Source organism: Podarcis filfolensis, assembly GCF_964270895.1.
Source record: "Podarcis filfolensis genome assembly, chromosome: 14".
Lineage (NCBI taxonomy): Eukaryota > Metazoa > Chordata > Lepidosauria > Squamata > Lacertidae > Podarcis > Podarcis filfolensis.
This window is the reverse complement of record NC_139616.1, coordinates 13,536,000-13,551,059: the sequence shown is the minus strand read 5'-3', so window position 1 is coordinate 13,551,059 and position 15,060 is coordinate 13,536,000. Positions and strand designations below refer to the sequence as shown.

The window sequence follows — 15,060 nt, the reverse complement described above, 5'->3', positions numbered from 1 at the left end:
TGTAACACGTGTACTTCAGTTTTAATACACTGTTTGTTGCAGAGTGGGGAAAAACCATTTAAAGGACTTAATGTCTGTCCTTCTGCAGCTTCCCCTAGTGTGGGCTCTACAGCTTACACATAGTACATTGGTACCTTGGTTCTCGAACTGAATCCGTTCCGGGAATCCATTCAACTCCCGGAATGGTTCAAAAACCAAGGTGTGGCTTCCGATTGGCTGCAGGAGCCTCCTAAAGTCAAGCGGAAGCTGCGTCGGACGTTCGGCTTCCGAAAAACGTTTGCAAACCGAAACACACACTTCTGCGTTTGTGGCGTTCGGGAGCCAAAACATACAAGTACCAAGGCGTTTGAGAACCAAGGTACGACTGTCTAAGAATTTGCTTCATTTGCAATGTAAAGTGCAGGGCTCAGCTGTGGGCAGAGGACCCTTAATTCCTTTGCAAGCCTTCCAACTGCAGTTGGAAGGAAATGCACCTTTCTCTGCAAATGTATGTTTCTCCTGGTAAATTTATTTCAGAATCCAGCAGGAAACTTTTGCTTGGCAGTACGAAAGCTGTCAACCTGAAATGGACATAGAAGTAGTCATTATAGTAAACCTGCTATTATAATATTACCAAAGCAATTTTACAGCTTAATTTAGACCCAAACATGTTTACCATTGGCATCCTGCTGAATACATTAGCCTGGTTTTTTGTTATTTATTTTTTTTGGTCTACTGAAATATTGTTCCAATCATTTTTTAGTAAACAGTTACATCACCGGGATTAAGTCATCCCTGACGGTGAAGTGCGCATTCCTATAGAGTGAAACAGCTGAACTAAGTTTTACTATGTTTAAGAAAAGAGACTCTATGTTGGCATCTTCCCTGCTTATTACAGTCTGAAAACATTTCTATTTAGAGGCAACGGGCTCAGTTTTATTTCAGGCAACACTCCCATAACAGTCCAGCTTTTTTAAAAGTGTCAAATTTAGCAAAGAAGTGGGGGAAGATAAAAGAGACAGAAAATCCCCCCAACAAAACAATATACGCTGTCAGTTCGCACTGAAAACATAACAGCCATCAGTACTTCTCTCTAAAATATGTAAGTTGATATAAACCCTCCAAACATCCAAACTGATGCTTATTTAAAAATATGTTCAAATGTAGCAAGGGCAGTAAAGTCCCCAGACCATTTGGAGTCTCTTGGCAACCATAAAAGAGATTTGCCTCAGATGATAAGCCATGGGTTTGGATTTAGGATTCAACTAAAAAGGACAGGAACATTTTGCATTCTTACAAACAAACAAACAAACCCTCTAGCCAACTGTGCAATTTATTTAATTCAATTGTTACTAATAAGTTTAAAAGCATAAACTACAATGGATCATAAGGAATATTTTAGGGGGTTGGTTTTTGTTATTCACACGAAAAATATATTGCCTTAGTCTTTTCCTGCTGACTTGGCATTTTTTATCAATTTGTACATAAATGAGAAGAAGAAAAGGAGGTTGTCATACTGTCCTTCATATTTTTCTTTCAAGAATTCCTTATGATAGTCAACTAGGAAATAATAAATTGCTTCGATGGTAGACAGGTACGTCTCTGGCTTTCCTTTCTGATGACGCCAAAAGCAGGTTTTCCGCGACTTCAGTTCAATTTGCAGCAATCCTGCATTAAGAGAGGTAACGAAACAGAACATGTAATAATAATAAAAAATTAATAAAAAAATTTTATTTATATCCTGCCCACCCCAGCCAAAGCTAAATTGTACATATGACTCAAATCAGCTACTGGTAACAGATTGATATAGCAGTTCTCAACCTGTGGGTTCCTAGATGTTGTTGGACTTCAACTCCCATCATCCCTAGCTAGCAAGGCCAGAGCTCAGGGATGATGGGAGTTGTAGTCCAACAACATCTGGGGACCCACAGGTTGAGAACCGTTGTCAGACGCTCTCAGGCAGAGGGGAGCTCTGGTTATAGGAAGCATGCAACTCCCTTGTTACAACAGCTCGGGTGGCTACTGGTCTGTTTCCGGGCAATCTCAAGTGTTGGTTATGGCCAAGACTATCTGAAGGAACCTGCCCAGGCTTTTAAGATCTTTGGTCCCACCACCCTCACAGGCATGGTTGGTGGGAAGACAGAGAGGACCTGGTTGGTGGCTGCTCACAGATTTTGAAACCCCCTTTCTAGAAAAGTTAGACAGGCTCCCTTCTAGTTGCTTTTCCACTAGCACAGGCATAGGCAAACTATACCCTCCAGATATTTTGGGAATACAACTTCCATCATCCCTAGCTAACAGGACCAGTGGTCAGGGATGATGGGAATTATAGTCTCAAAACAGCTGGAGGGCCGAGTTTGCCTATGCCTGCACTAGCAGGTAGAAGCTTTTTAATTCTTTATTATCTTTTTATATAGGTTGGAAACCGCCCAGAGTGGCTGGGGCAACCCAATCAGATGGGTGGGGTACTACTACTACTACTAATAATACTACAGTGGTACCTCGGGTTACAGACGCTTCAGGTTACAGGCACTTCAGGTTACAGACTCTGCTAACCCAGAAATAGTACCTTGGGTTAAGAACTTTGCTTCAGGATGAGAACAGAAATTGTGTGGCGGCAGCAGCAGGAGGCCCCATTAGCTAAAGTGGTACCTCAGGTTAAGAACAATTTCAGGTTAAGAATGGACCTCCAGAACAAATTAAGTTCTTAACCACTGTAATAATAATTAATAATAATAATAATAATAATAATAATAATAAAAAAAAAAAAAATTTATACCCCGCCCATCTGGATGGGTTTTCCCAGCCACTCTGGGCAGCTTCCAATATTAATAATAATTTTAAAAAGCAACAAAACATCAAACATTAAAAACTTCCCTAAACAGGGCTGCCTTCAGGTATCTTCTAAAAGTCAGAGAGTTGTTTATTTCCTTGACATCTGATGGGAGGGCATTCCACAGGGCAGGCGCCACAACCGAGAAGGCCCTCTGCCCTCTAATGATGATCATTAATTCCAATCAGCCTTTGAGAACTGACTGGTTTTTTTAAGGAAAGGGTTTTAATAGTGCTGTTCTATTTTTATTACCCATATTTCAATAGATTTATATTTTTAAAATTCTACTAGAGTTTAATTACTTTTGTGTTTTGTGTTGTTTTGATTTGTGGAAGCTGCCTGGAGTCCCAGTACAGGAAAAGGGCAGGATATAAATTAATAATAATAATAATAATAATAATAATAATAATAATAATAATAATTATTATTATTATTATTATTTATACCCCGCCCTCCCCAGCCAAGGCCGGGCTCAGATAAATATAACAACAATTTCATTTCTCTAATCAGGAAACCAGTCCACTTAGGGGCTGGATGCAAGGAACTGTACCTGGTGTTGGACCACAAGGCATTTAATTGCGACTAGAACCATGCCCATGTATAGCTATGGGGGTCCATTGCTTCATCTGTATGGACTGTTCAGTTTGTTCATGCATAGCAGTAACGAGACTGATGTGTCAAGCACATCCCTTCGATTTGCACTTTTATTAATCTGCAGCACTGGGCTTTAGAATTTGGTGTTAGCATACCTTGGAGCCGCTCATCTGTGATTATTTTGTTCGTTTGATTCCAGGTGCTATCAATAAACACAATTCTCTTCAACGGAGGATTTCTGCTGTGAAACTGGTGTTCCCCCAAGTCGCTTTCACTGCCTGACTCTGTTTTCGCACATTTGAGGACTGGTTCTGCTGACGAGTCCTCGTCCTCGTCACAGTCAACCTTCTTCTTAGATTTGTTTTGCAAACAGAGGGGAATGTCATTTATTGAAACTGAATTAGGCCCAGGAAAGATAAGTGCAATCTAGAAGAAAAACAGACACAATGCTGGAGTTACTTGGGATGGGAGGGATCTGTGAAGGGTACCACAGCTACTAAAAAAAAAACACCAACAGAACTACCTCTCAGCACTAATGTCAACAGGAACCAACAAAAAAGCAAGTGACAGGGCTGTAACATGATCCTCCCTCTCATAAAACATGCAGGAAAGAATGGATAGAATGCAGAACAGACTCTGCCTGCTCAAAAGCTGGACTAACCAATTTCTCTGACACCCAGAAGCAAAAACTGCTGGTGTGTTTGTGTCACATCCTACCCACCCCTACAAAAAGTGAACTTGTCACAGTAAGTTCAACATTCTATTTCCTTGCAAATTCAGCCTATAGGTAAAGGTAAAAGGGTTTTGTATTGTATTGGGCACATTGCTAGTTCTCAGAGCCCTTGAAAAGCCAGCTCTCCCCAGAGCATCTCACTTGAAGGAGTCCATGAAAGGAACCAACTACGTGGCCTGGTAATTGGTTGTGGGAAAGGAACACCGCAGAAGTCCCTGTGCGGTATTCTATTCTGTCCCCCCACCAAGGGAAGTCTTAAGAATTGTGCAGGCCTTCCAACTCATCACAGAAAAATTCTCTTGAGGAAAAAGGCCTTGTGTGGAGGCACTGCCTCCCTGCTCCCTCTCATCAGCTAAGAGCTCAAACTCTCCTTCCAGGTTGTGGGAAAGAGATTTAGATCCAGTTCCTGCCTAATTATAATCTAGCTAGCTAGGGCAAGTCCCTATCAGGAACCTAGTCTGGGGAGACCCCAAGTTGTTCAAATGGACTAGGGCATTTAGGACAATGCCCCTGGCCTGCTGAGTTTGGTCCTCCACCAATGCTTCCTTCTACCCGCTACCCCTAACCATGCCAAATCTCCTAAGAACCATCTTTCTCCACATGACTCTCAAACTCTGTGCAAGCATGGCTCTCACTGATGTCTGTTTTTAGCTTTATATATATATAATTACATAGCGGTAAATATTTTAATAAGTAAATCTGGAGGGCCACAGGTTAATTGTTCCTGGTAGGTGTAGGTGTAGACCTACGTAGGAGTATACATATCCTTCCCTCTGTAGGTAAAGTATCTCCAGAGTAGATACTGCGTACATCAGGTCTTAGAAAAGCAAAAAGCATAATTTCTTGCCTGTCAAATCAGGAGGAACCCAATACAAGTGGCAAATGCAATATAAAATATGGTAACTGGGCAATTGTGGTGTATAATTTAGAGAAGTGGAGAGTGGGGGAGCAAGCAAGCCACTTATTTTTCCCTTTTCTACGTGCAGAAGGGATTCTGAACCCCCGGTGAGCCCTGATATTCTCTTTGTGGCAGAATTGTGGATTTCATAGGCATCAGCAAGAAGGAAAGAGGAGGGGGAAGAGCAAATATCTCCCCCGTGTTGACAACCCCTTACTTCGTGTCTCATTCCTTCGTAGTCTGGAATACAAGGATATGTGTAAATGGTAACTTCTTCGGGCGCCAGGAGCTTGGCATGTACAGCTGTGCTTTTGCCATCTGTTTCATTGGGATGCTTAATGATGTCAATTTTCAATGGAAGCTGCAACCAAGAGCACAATTACATACATTGGAGAAAAGGCACTCCCCATTCCATTTCATAAGAAAAAGTAAGTAACTGGCTGAACATTTTGCATTTGGGTACAGGCAGCAGAGGGGACGCAGGTGGCGCTGTGGGTTAAACCACAGAGCCTAGGACTTGCCGATCAGAAGGTTGGCAGTTTGAATCCCCGCAACGGGGTGAGCTCCCGTTGCTCGGTCCCTGCTCCTGCCAACCTAGCAGTTCGAAAGCACGTCAAAGTGCAAGTAGATAAATAGGTACCGTTCCGGCGGGAAGGTAAACAGCATTTCCGTGCGCTGCTCTGGATCGCCAGAAGAGGCTTAGTCATGCTGGCCACATGACCCGGAAGCTGTACGCCGGCTCCCTCGGCCAATAAAGCGAGATGAGCGCTGCAACCCCAGAGTCGGTCACGACTGGACCTAATGGTCAGGGGTCCCTTTACCTTATAGGCAGCAGTGCACAAGATACACACACTTTGCATCAGTGCATATTAAAAATCACTGCTTTCCTCAGCAGATCTGCTTAAAGCAGTGGGAACACACAATGACCAGACAACTTCCACCAAAATAAATTGTTTCTGAGCCCTGGATCAAAGCAGCAGGGTGCAGACTGACTGAATGAAAGATGTTACTGCCTTTTACCCAACCTACTCTAACTGGAAGTCATCTCCAAGGTCTCAGAAAGAAATCTTTCCTATTAAAAAGGACCTTGGATAGCAACTGATTTGCAGTACTAGGGATTTCATCTGGAATCAGGGCCCCCTCTTCTTCTTGTACCACTAGAGTTTGGCAAGCCTGTTGCAAGCTCTGAAGAAAAACAGAGTTTTGGGTTGCCGCAGCTTGTTTTTAAAACTATATTGCAAAAACATGAGTCTCGCTTCATTCTTCCCCTGTTCGTTTATTAGAATGATTCACTGTGACCAAAACTTGCTAAAATTGACAAATTAGATCAAAAATAAGATATATCTTGCACTAACCTTCACAACAGGAATTTCTCCAGTGGGAACAGTTTCAACTGGAACATAGCATGTGTAACAATAGAACATCCTTGAACTATTACATCTGGGACATTTTGATCTCCCTTGTTTTGGGGCTCTTTCAAGAACAGTCTGAGGCGCTAGATGCAGGTTTTCAAGTGGTGTTTCCTGCAACATCGACGTAGTCTGTGAATCTGAACTATTCAGGCCTTCCAAATTTCTTTTTATTCCCTGGTGGCTCTTTTGGTCATCTTCTGAAATCACAGGTGAATTGAAAGACATCTTACTTTCAAGTAATATCCTTGGACCTGTTACAGGGAGAATAAAAATCACAACGGCTTTCAACAAGGGCCAATTTCCACAGAAACATTTTGACAGTCATAGCAAAACTTTTATGATTTTAGCTCAACTTAAGTCAATGGCTATTTTGATTTTAAAAAACAAAAACAAAAAACTAGGGGCGCTTTTGAAGATCTTTTTTGAAACACTTTATGGTGGGACATATCTTCTGATGACTGGGTACAAGATTGCAGTCTTAATATCTTCCCGATGACTGCAAGTTTCACATACACGTATCTTTGGGGGGGAAACATGACTGAGCCTGCCAAAAAGACAGATTCAGCTTCTGATGTGACACCACTAGCCTACATTTAGGTTGGTTTGCAGAGGAGTGTGCAAAACACCTAATTCAATGCATGACAGTGGCTTAGGAGGAATATAGGGAGCTGCCTGATACAGAGTCAGGCCACTGGACCATAGCTCAGAACTGTCTACAATGATTGGCAGAGTCTCTCCCAGCCCTACTTAGAGACTGTCTGCATTTCTTAGCTCTTACCAGTGAGCTACAGTCCTTCTTCCCTACATTTGGCCATAAAGTAATCCAATGGAAAGCAGGACCTACCTTTTGTCCCACATCTCTCATAGGCAGATTGTGAGAATTATCTCCTGCTTAAGCCTTGATAGTTTAAACATCTGCTTCTCAATAGTTTAAATATCTGCTTCTCTAGGGTTTTAATTCTATGGCCTAATTGATGAGTAAAAAGATAAAGGTCCAGTCGTGGCCGAGTCTGGGGTTGCGGCACTCATCTTGCTTTATTGGCTGAGGGAGCCAGCGTACAGCTTCCAGGTCATGTGGCCAGCATGACTAAGCCGCTTCTGGCGAACGAGAGCAGCACACGGAAACACCGTTTACCTTCCCGCCAGAGCGGTACCTATTTATCTACTTGCACTTTGACGTGCTTTCGAACTGCTAGGTTGGCAGGAGCAGGGACCGAGCAACGGGAGCTCACCCCATCGCGGGGATTTGAACCGCCGACCTTCTGATCAGCAAGTCCTAGGCTCTCTGGTTTAACCCAAAGCGCCACCCGTGAGTACAACACAGTAATTTCCTACACTGATATGACAGTGTGTTTTTTTTAAAAAAAAATTTAGCTGTATTTTTAAATGCATTTTGCTGGGCTTCTTATGTTCCTGTATTCTTATGTCCTAAGTCACTTAAGGGCCTTGGCGGGCCAGGTGTGGGAAAACATTTAAAAACAAATAGGTAACTAGGTAGACAGACACATATGCATAAATATGAATATATTAAAGTGCTTATCTTGAATGGCCGAGACAAAATTACAGATAAGTAGGTTATTTAGCCTATAACAGTGCAATCTTATATATGTTTACTCAGAAATAAGACCCACTGAGTGCAGTGGGGTGGCTTAGCTCCAGGTAAATGCATGTACCACAACCCAAACCTTTGGAAAAGTCAAGTAGCCCTACAAATGCAAAAACAAAGCAATTATAACATTTTCTCTGTAAACATTGTCCACGGAGCATTGCTAGTTTATATATTTTGCCAACAGTCTGGACTTAACATTTGTAATGGCTGTTTATGTAGTGGTACTTTTTAAAGAAAGCGATAACTTTCCAGCTTCACAAAACTTGGAACCGTCACTTTTCTTGGTGGAAGAACACAGCAACGGTACTAAATTTGTTTTTGTTGTTTTCATGTAACAAACCTCACTTCCAATTTGCAGTTTTAGTGCTTTCTCCTCCTGAACGGGGGGAAAAATTGAGTCCGTTTACTCTGGAAAGCTCGCGAAGTGAGCGAAGAAAGCATCTCAGGTTTGGGCTAAAACCTTCTAACCACGCAGATTCCTCAGCGAGAGCGCAGGAAGTTATTTTAATTTGTTATGCATTCCCAGCCTACAAACTGATTCGTTTTACTATAATGTCTCATGGCAGATTGGTGTTTAAATCTGAAGCCCCAAAGGGCTGTCATTGAGACCATACGGGTGAACGCTGCTAACAAAGGAAAGGCAAAAACTTCCACAGTCTCCTGAAAATGTACCTGCAAAGTTGTCACTCTGAACTTACATTGCTTGAGACAAGTTAACATACGCAGCACCTATGCCACACATTACATGGAGGGAGGGGGATAGGTGTATGATAGGAGTATGAAACCAGGACCGGGCAAGTTTCTTCCCATGAACCATCTCAGTTGTGTTCAAGCTAGTTCTTTTTTCACTCAGAGAACAGAGGTTCTGGCACAATGTATTGTACCTAGGGTGGTCAGATTCAAAAGAACACAGGGCTCCTGTACCTTTAATAGTTATATGTAGGATATCACCTAACTTCTGAAGGTACAGGAACCTTTTTGGATTTTTGCAACAAGCCACCCAGATTCTAATGTACTCCATTAGCCATATATATCCATAGTGGATACTGCTGAGAACAGGAAAGGCAACAGCTCTGGGATCTCATGGAAAGGTACAGTGGTACCTTGTTCTCAAACTCCTTGGTTCCGGTTTTCAAACGTTTTTTGGAAGCCGAATGTCCAATGTGGCTGTCGGCTATTGTTTCCAGGGCACCTGCACCAATCACAAGCTGCGCCTTGATTTTCGAATGTATCGGAAGTCAAACGGACTTCCAGAACGGATTAAGTTTGGCACTTTTTGTTTATCATACGCCCAATAATAAATGTTGGAAATGTAAGGAAACTGAAGGTACTTTCTACCACCTTTGGTGGACGTGCCCAAGGATCAAGGTCTTCTGGGAAATGATTTATAATGAAATGAAAAAGGTGCTTAAATGCACTTTCGTGAAGAAACCAGAAGCCTTCCTCCTGGGCATGGTAGGCCAATTGGTGTCAAGGAAAGATAGGACGTTTTTTATGTATGCTACAACAGCAGCAAGAGTACTCTTAGCAAAGTATTGGAAGACACAAGAGCTACCCACACTGGAAGAATGGCAGACCAAGGTGATAGACTATATGGGACTGGCTGAGATGACTGGCAGAATCCGTGACCAAGGGAAAGAGACGGTGGAAGAAGATTGGAAGAAATTTAAAGTTTATCTTAAGAACTGTTGTAAAATTAATGAGGGTTAAAATGTCTTGGGTAATGCAAAATAGAATTGCAGTGACAAACAATTGGATATGAGAAAAAAAGATTTAAAGAAAGTGCTATAAGTAATTGAAATTAGGGGTTGCTGGAAAGATTTAAAACAGGGATGCAGAAAGGGGAGGTATGGGGAAGTTGTTGAAAGAAGGTTTAAGGAAAAAAAGGTTAAGAAATTATACGTGTTTATATGTTTGTTTGTTTATGTATTGTGTTGTATTGTCTTTTAATATGTGTTGAAAAACCAATAAAAAATTTATAAAAAAAAAAAAAGTTTGGCACTTTTTGTTTTTGCTATTTATTTTGCGTTTTTGTTTTTGAGGGTTTTTCGGTTCATTTGTTTTTGTGACTGTGTGGAACCCAGTTCAGCTGCTGATTGATTGATTGTGTGACTGCGGGAATGGTTAAAAGCCCCCCATCCAAACAATGACTATTATCAGTGCAGGTAAGAAAAAAATTAATTGTAGTTTTTATCATCTACAATACTGTCTTATTTTATAGTACAGTATTTATACAGTACATTGATTATTGCTTTCATTTTACGCATCAATGGTCTTGTTAGATAATTTATGTTAAATTGCTGTTTTAGGGGTTGTTTTTAAAAGTCTGGAAAGGATTAATAGGTTTTACATTATTTTCTATGAGAAAGCGCACCTTGGTTTTGGATCGCTTTGGTTTTGGAATGGACTTCCAGAACAGATAAAGTTTGAGAACCAAGGTACCACTGTACTTGCAAAGTTGAGCAAATAAATTACATCTTTCACATTTTGTCAGTGGAACTCAGGCACATCTTGTATTAATGAATGCTTCGTTCCAACTGCTGATCACAGTCGCAAATTTCTGGCCAAGAAACTTAAGGCCAAGTTGGATCACTGTTACTTGGACTGCATACACACTACAGTGGTACCTCAGGTTAAGTACTTAATTCGTTCCGGAGGTCTGTTCTTAACCTGAAACTGTTCTTAACCTGAAGCACCACTTTAGCTAATGGGGCCTCCCGCTGCCGCTGCGCCGCCGGAGCACAATTTCTGTTCTCATCCTGAAACAAAGTTCTTAACCCGAGGTATTATTTCTGGGTTAGTGGAGTCAGTAACCTGAAGCATATGTAACCCAAGGTACCACTGTAGCACATTTCTCCCCTCAAATAATTCTTGGCACTGTAGTTTGTCAACAGGTTGCTGGGAATTGTAACAATAAAAGAGGTAAATACATTGCCTGGAATTCTTTTTTTTTGGGGGGGGGGGTGTTAGGGAGATGCACTTCAAATATGTTTTAAAAGTGCAGTGTGTATGCAGGCCCATAACCATCACCAAGATTTCTTAGCTGATATTTAAAATGACAGATTCCACTTCTAAGTCTCCCTCCCCCAATTCAACACCAGCCCAACTTGTGGATTGCGCTAATACCACACACAGGAAATATAAGATCTTGTCTTTCTCACAGATGCTGGAAGCACTTGCTGCTTTCTGAGATCAAGCAGTTCAGCAACTAGAAAAGCACAACTGAGGATCATTCTACAACATTTTGAGAAAATGCGGGAAGGGGAAGAAATGACTTCCACATGTTCAGGAACCACACTGGTAATTCACTGGAGTGGTACAATAACTGGGTGTTGTTTGCAACCCAAGGAGATCAAAGCAGTTGGAGAACTCTAATCTCCCCCAGTGACCCAGTCCTTATCTTCATTGTATCTTGTTGCCTACTCAAATCATCCCTGATCACTGGTTCTGCTAGCTAGGAATGATGGGAGTTGTAGTCCAACAACAGATGAGGACCTGAAGTTGAGAAAGGTTGATCTAGCCAATGTGTGCTCTGTTGTTATAAACACAGCCTTAAGTGACTGGATTGTAAGCAAATATTCTTGCAGTTGAGAAGACTCCAGGTTTTTATTTTGCCTCATAACAAAGTTTAGGCATCACATCAACTAGATGCCCAAGGTCAAGTTGTCTGAAAACCTGTGCCCAAATTGCTTTAAGCTCCAAAACACATCTTTGCTTAACTTTATTAGTTCTTAATAGGAAAGCCTATGTGCATTTCCTTGAGGGTAAATCCTACAGGGTGATCAACACTCTAAAATCAATCTGTAAACCTGCAAGCCCAGGAGAGGTACATTGTTCTTCACCAAAATTACTGGGGCCTGCTTGCTCTAAAAGCACCATTTCGATTTTAAGGCCACAATCCTATGCATACTTACCTTAGACTAAACCTCAATGAAAACAATGGGTAAACACATGCTTGCTTGAAAGCATTCTATGTTTTGCATCACTGCTCTCTCTTTTTCGTATATAATTTTATTAAGTTTTTTGTTTTACAATTTAAAATACTCCTTTTACATCCTTAAGATATCAATGACTTCCCTTCTTCTCTTTCCATGGTTCATTTTACATATCATAAATCCCTACATTCAAGAAGTAAGGTTACAGAGAACCAGGCAGAGGGACTTCTCAGTAGTGGCGCCTGCCCTGTATTGCGCCCTCCCATCAGATGTCAAGGAAATAAACAACTACCTGACTTTTAGAAGACATCTGAATGCAGCCCTGTTTCATCGTTTATCATGTTTTTAATATTCTGTTGGGAACCACCCAGAGTGGCTGGGGAAACCCAGCCAGATGGGTGGGGTATAAATAATAATAATAATAATAATTATTATTATTATTATTATTATTATTATTATTATTATTACAAAAACCATACCGTTCAGTATTCCATTACTGCATCCATCAAATCTTGTTTACACTTTGGGATTTATCAGTTCTTAAGCTGATCGCTCGCACTGCGTTTTTATTATGATGATTGGTGCTGTGCATTCCTCTTGTAAACTGGTGCGAATACAAAACAGCAACTGTTAACGATCTCACGCATTACTCTCGCTTTTGTTAACCCATGCACACGATCGGGCAAAGAAGCAACTTGGGAGAGGGTCCGAGGAAGCACCTCGGGGGGACAAGGAAAACCTCCATTTCCCTCCCATCCTTAATGGGAGATCTTCGGGGACTCCAACCCCCCACCCCACCCCCCCAGATCCCCAAATAAATAGAGAGCAGCACTTCGATCACCCCTTTCCCGAAGAAAAGGGAAACCAACCTACTTTTTGCAAAGCCTTGGGGTTCTTTCCTCCGCCTCCTGAGGGTTGGGGGGGGGGTGTCAGTCACAGCCAGTGCACCGTAGAAAACGGCGTCTGTCCTCCGCTACCACCGCGTTGCAGCAGCAGCCGCAGAAACACCCACACCCGGAAACGTGCGTGTATATATCTTTGCGTAGCTAAATATATATATATTTGTCGAGATACCTCTGTCTCGAGGCCGGAACTCAAGTGCCGGGGCCGGCGGGGAAGGCCGGAAGGATTTGAGGTGGAGGACGGAGGGCGACGGGGAACGGTTGCTAAGGCGCCTTAGCAACGCCGAGAACGGACTTCCGCCACGGGCGGCGGAAAGAGGCGCTGACTGGGAAAAGGGGGCCGTGCGCAAAGGGCTCCATGGCTGCCTCAGAGAGCAGTACGGCGGCCACAAAGGTCGGGGGGTTAATATAAGCCTTCCTTTGAATTGAAGTTGCCTCCTGAAAGGCTTAAAAGCGCGTATATTTACTCAAAACGCCCCTCTCCCTCTGTTCCATGGGACTTGCTCTGGGTAAATGCGCACTTCTTTAGGACCAAGCGTCCATTGAAAGTGAGAATAGTGAAGGAACATGCTTAGGATTGGGCCATGGGCCTAGTCAAGGCGGTGGGGCACATGCTGCCCTAAATCCTCAATAATAATAATAATAATAATAATAATAATAATTATTATTATTATTATTATTATTATCATCATCATCATCATCATTTTTCAGTTACAATCCAATAATAGCCTCATTATAACAATACCAAAAGGGACGCGGGTGGCGCTGTGGGTTAAACCACAGAGCCTAGGACTTGCCGATCAGAAGGTTGGCGGTTCGAATCCCCATGACAGGGTGAGCTCCCGTTGCTCAGTCCCTGCTCCTGCCAACCTGGCAGTTCGGAAGCATGTCAAAGTGCAAGTAGATAAATAGGTACCACTCCAGTGGGAAGGTAAACGGTGTTTCTGTGCGCTGCTCTGGTTCACCAGAAGCGGCTTAGTCATGCTGGCCACATGACCCGGAAGCTGTACGCCGTCCTGAGTTCGAGTGTCTTTAAAGCCCATGACACCTTTGGTAAAGGCTGTTCTCCAACTGGAGTGCTCGCAGGCCGGTGTTTCCCAGTTGTCAGTGTTTATACTACATTTTTAAAGATTTGCCTTGAGACAGTCTTTAAAGTTTAAACCTCTTGACTAATAGCAATCGTTGAAATACTGAATTATATAATTTAGATACCCCCGCATGGTAGAATTGATGGTTTGATGGTTTTCTTTATTTTCTTTATTTCTGCATTCCAAAATCTTGTTAATTTAAATTACATTCCAGTCATAATAATAAGGACGTGACCGGGTGGGGGGGGCAGCTTTTGGGGGAAATACTCTTACCAAAGGAAGCTCAACAACTTTTTGGGTCCCTCCACTAACAAAAATCCTGGCTATTCCCATGTGAGGGGGCTTGCTGCCTACTAAATGAATGCATCCCATAAATACAGTGCTTTTTTAATAGGAAAAAAAAAGTGGTGGTACTTGCCATTAAGTTGTTACAGTTCTTTTAGCATGAGTAACCCCCCCCCCGGGTGGGGGGAACCCTGCAGAAATATATATGACTAAGAGCTATTCTGGGATCGGTAGTTGCAGATTTCCTGCTGTGAAAACGAGCAATTTAGTGGTAGCACTTTGGATATGTTTTGTTTGCTAGAAATAATTTTTACACATATAGCATCTGCCACACGCAGAGTGGGGTGGGAGTATTGTGCACCAGATTGTGAGGCCAATAAGTGTGCAGCTTCTTTTTTTAACCATCGCACTAGTCCAGTTTATTTCTATTGGATTTGTTTACAGAAAGTAACTCAAAGTGACTTACAAAATAATTGTGTACAAACCAGCTCATTTTTGCATTGGGAGGATCTCTTCTCTAGCTGTTAAATGGAAGAAAAAAAGCACAGCTAGATGCTTTTGGCTTTTATGGCTTTTGATGGAGCGGAACTGCAGCCAGAATGTAAAAGGCAATGTTTCAATCTATGTCTTGTATTTGGTATAATATTTTATGGCCAGTAGCATGTTATACACCCATTTCCCCTCTGGCACAGAGCAGCTTCCTTTCGTATACTAAAAACCCATACTTAGGGCCATTATGGCCGTTGTCTGGCTACTTGAACAATGAAATCTTTCATTAGATTCCACCCACCT

At 42.1% G+C, this 15,060-nt stretch overlaps 2 protein-coding genes across 7 annotated transcripts in view; one reads left to right on the top strand and one right to left on the bottom strand.

The window, feature by feature from the left end:
* Window positions 1-1,300: 1,300 nt before the first annotated feature.
* Window positions 1,301-13,085, bottom strand: DTWD1 (DTW domain containing 1). 3 transcript variants are annotated; one of them, XM_083586999.1, is made up of 5 exons: window positions 12,863-13,085; window positions 6,393-6,700; window positions 5,255-5,398; window positions 3,562-3,832; window positions 1,301-1,647 (listed from the first exon to the last, which is right to left on the bottom strand). In XM_083586999.1, the coding sequence occupies exons 2-5, from the start codon at window positions 6,672-6,674 to the stop codon at window positions 1,421-1,423; spliced, it is 924 nt and encodes a 307-aa protein (XP_083443125.1). In that variant the 5' UTR covers window positions 6,675-6,700; window positions 12,863-13,085; the 3' UTR covers window positions 1,301-1,420. The 3 variants fall into 3 exon arrangements, with proteins under 3 accessions (XP_083443125.1, XP_083443123.1, XP_083443124.1); XM_083586997.1 differs by having other exon boundaries at window positions 12,867-13,085; XM_083586998.1 differs by lacking the exon at window positions 12,863-13,085 and adding an exon at window positions 12,473-12,706.
* An 81-nt stretch (window positions 13,086-13,166) lies between these two features.
* Window positions 13,167-15,060, top strand: part of FAM227B (family with sequence similarity 227 member B) — a 106,893-nt gene continuing 104,999 nt past the window's right edge. Inside the window, exon 1 of one of the 4 annotated variants that reach the window (XM_083586672.1) lies at window positions 13,167-13,289. In XM_083586672.1, the coding sequence (XP_083442798.1) occupies window positions 13,254-13,289 (36 nt within the window). In that variant the 5' untranslated portion in view covers window positions 13,167-13,253. Of the gene's footprint in view, window positions 13,444-15,060 lie in introns of all 4 variants that reach the window. The other 3 variants (XM_083586673.1, XM_083586674.1, XM_083586675.1) reach the window with 3 other exon arrangements.

Bases quoted from the DNA above. Each gene is read 5' to 3' on its own strand.
- DTWD1 (XM_083586999.1), bottom strand. From the start codon at position 6,674: ATGTCTTTCAATTCACCTGTGATTTCAGAAGATGACCAAAAGAGCCAC. The intron at 5,399-6,392 runs GTTAGTGCAAGA...TCTTGGTTGCAG, and splicing joins GAGAAATTCCTGTTGTGAAG to CTTCCATTGAAAATTGACAT. The intron at 3,833-5,254 runs GTAAGGGGTTGT...TTTTTCTTCTAG, and splicing joins ACGAAGGAATGAGACACGAA to ATTGCACTTATCTTTCCTGG.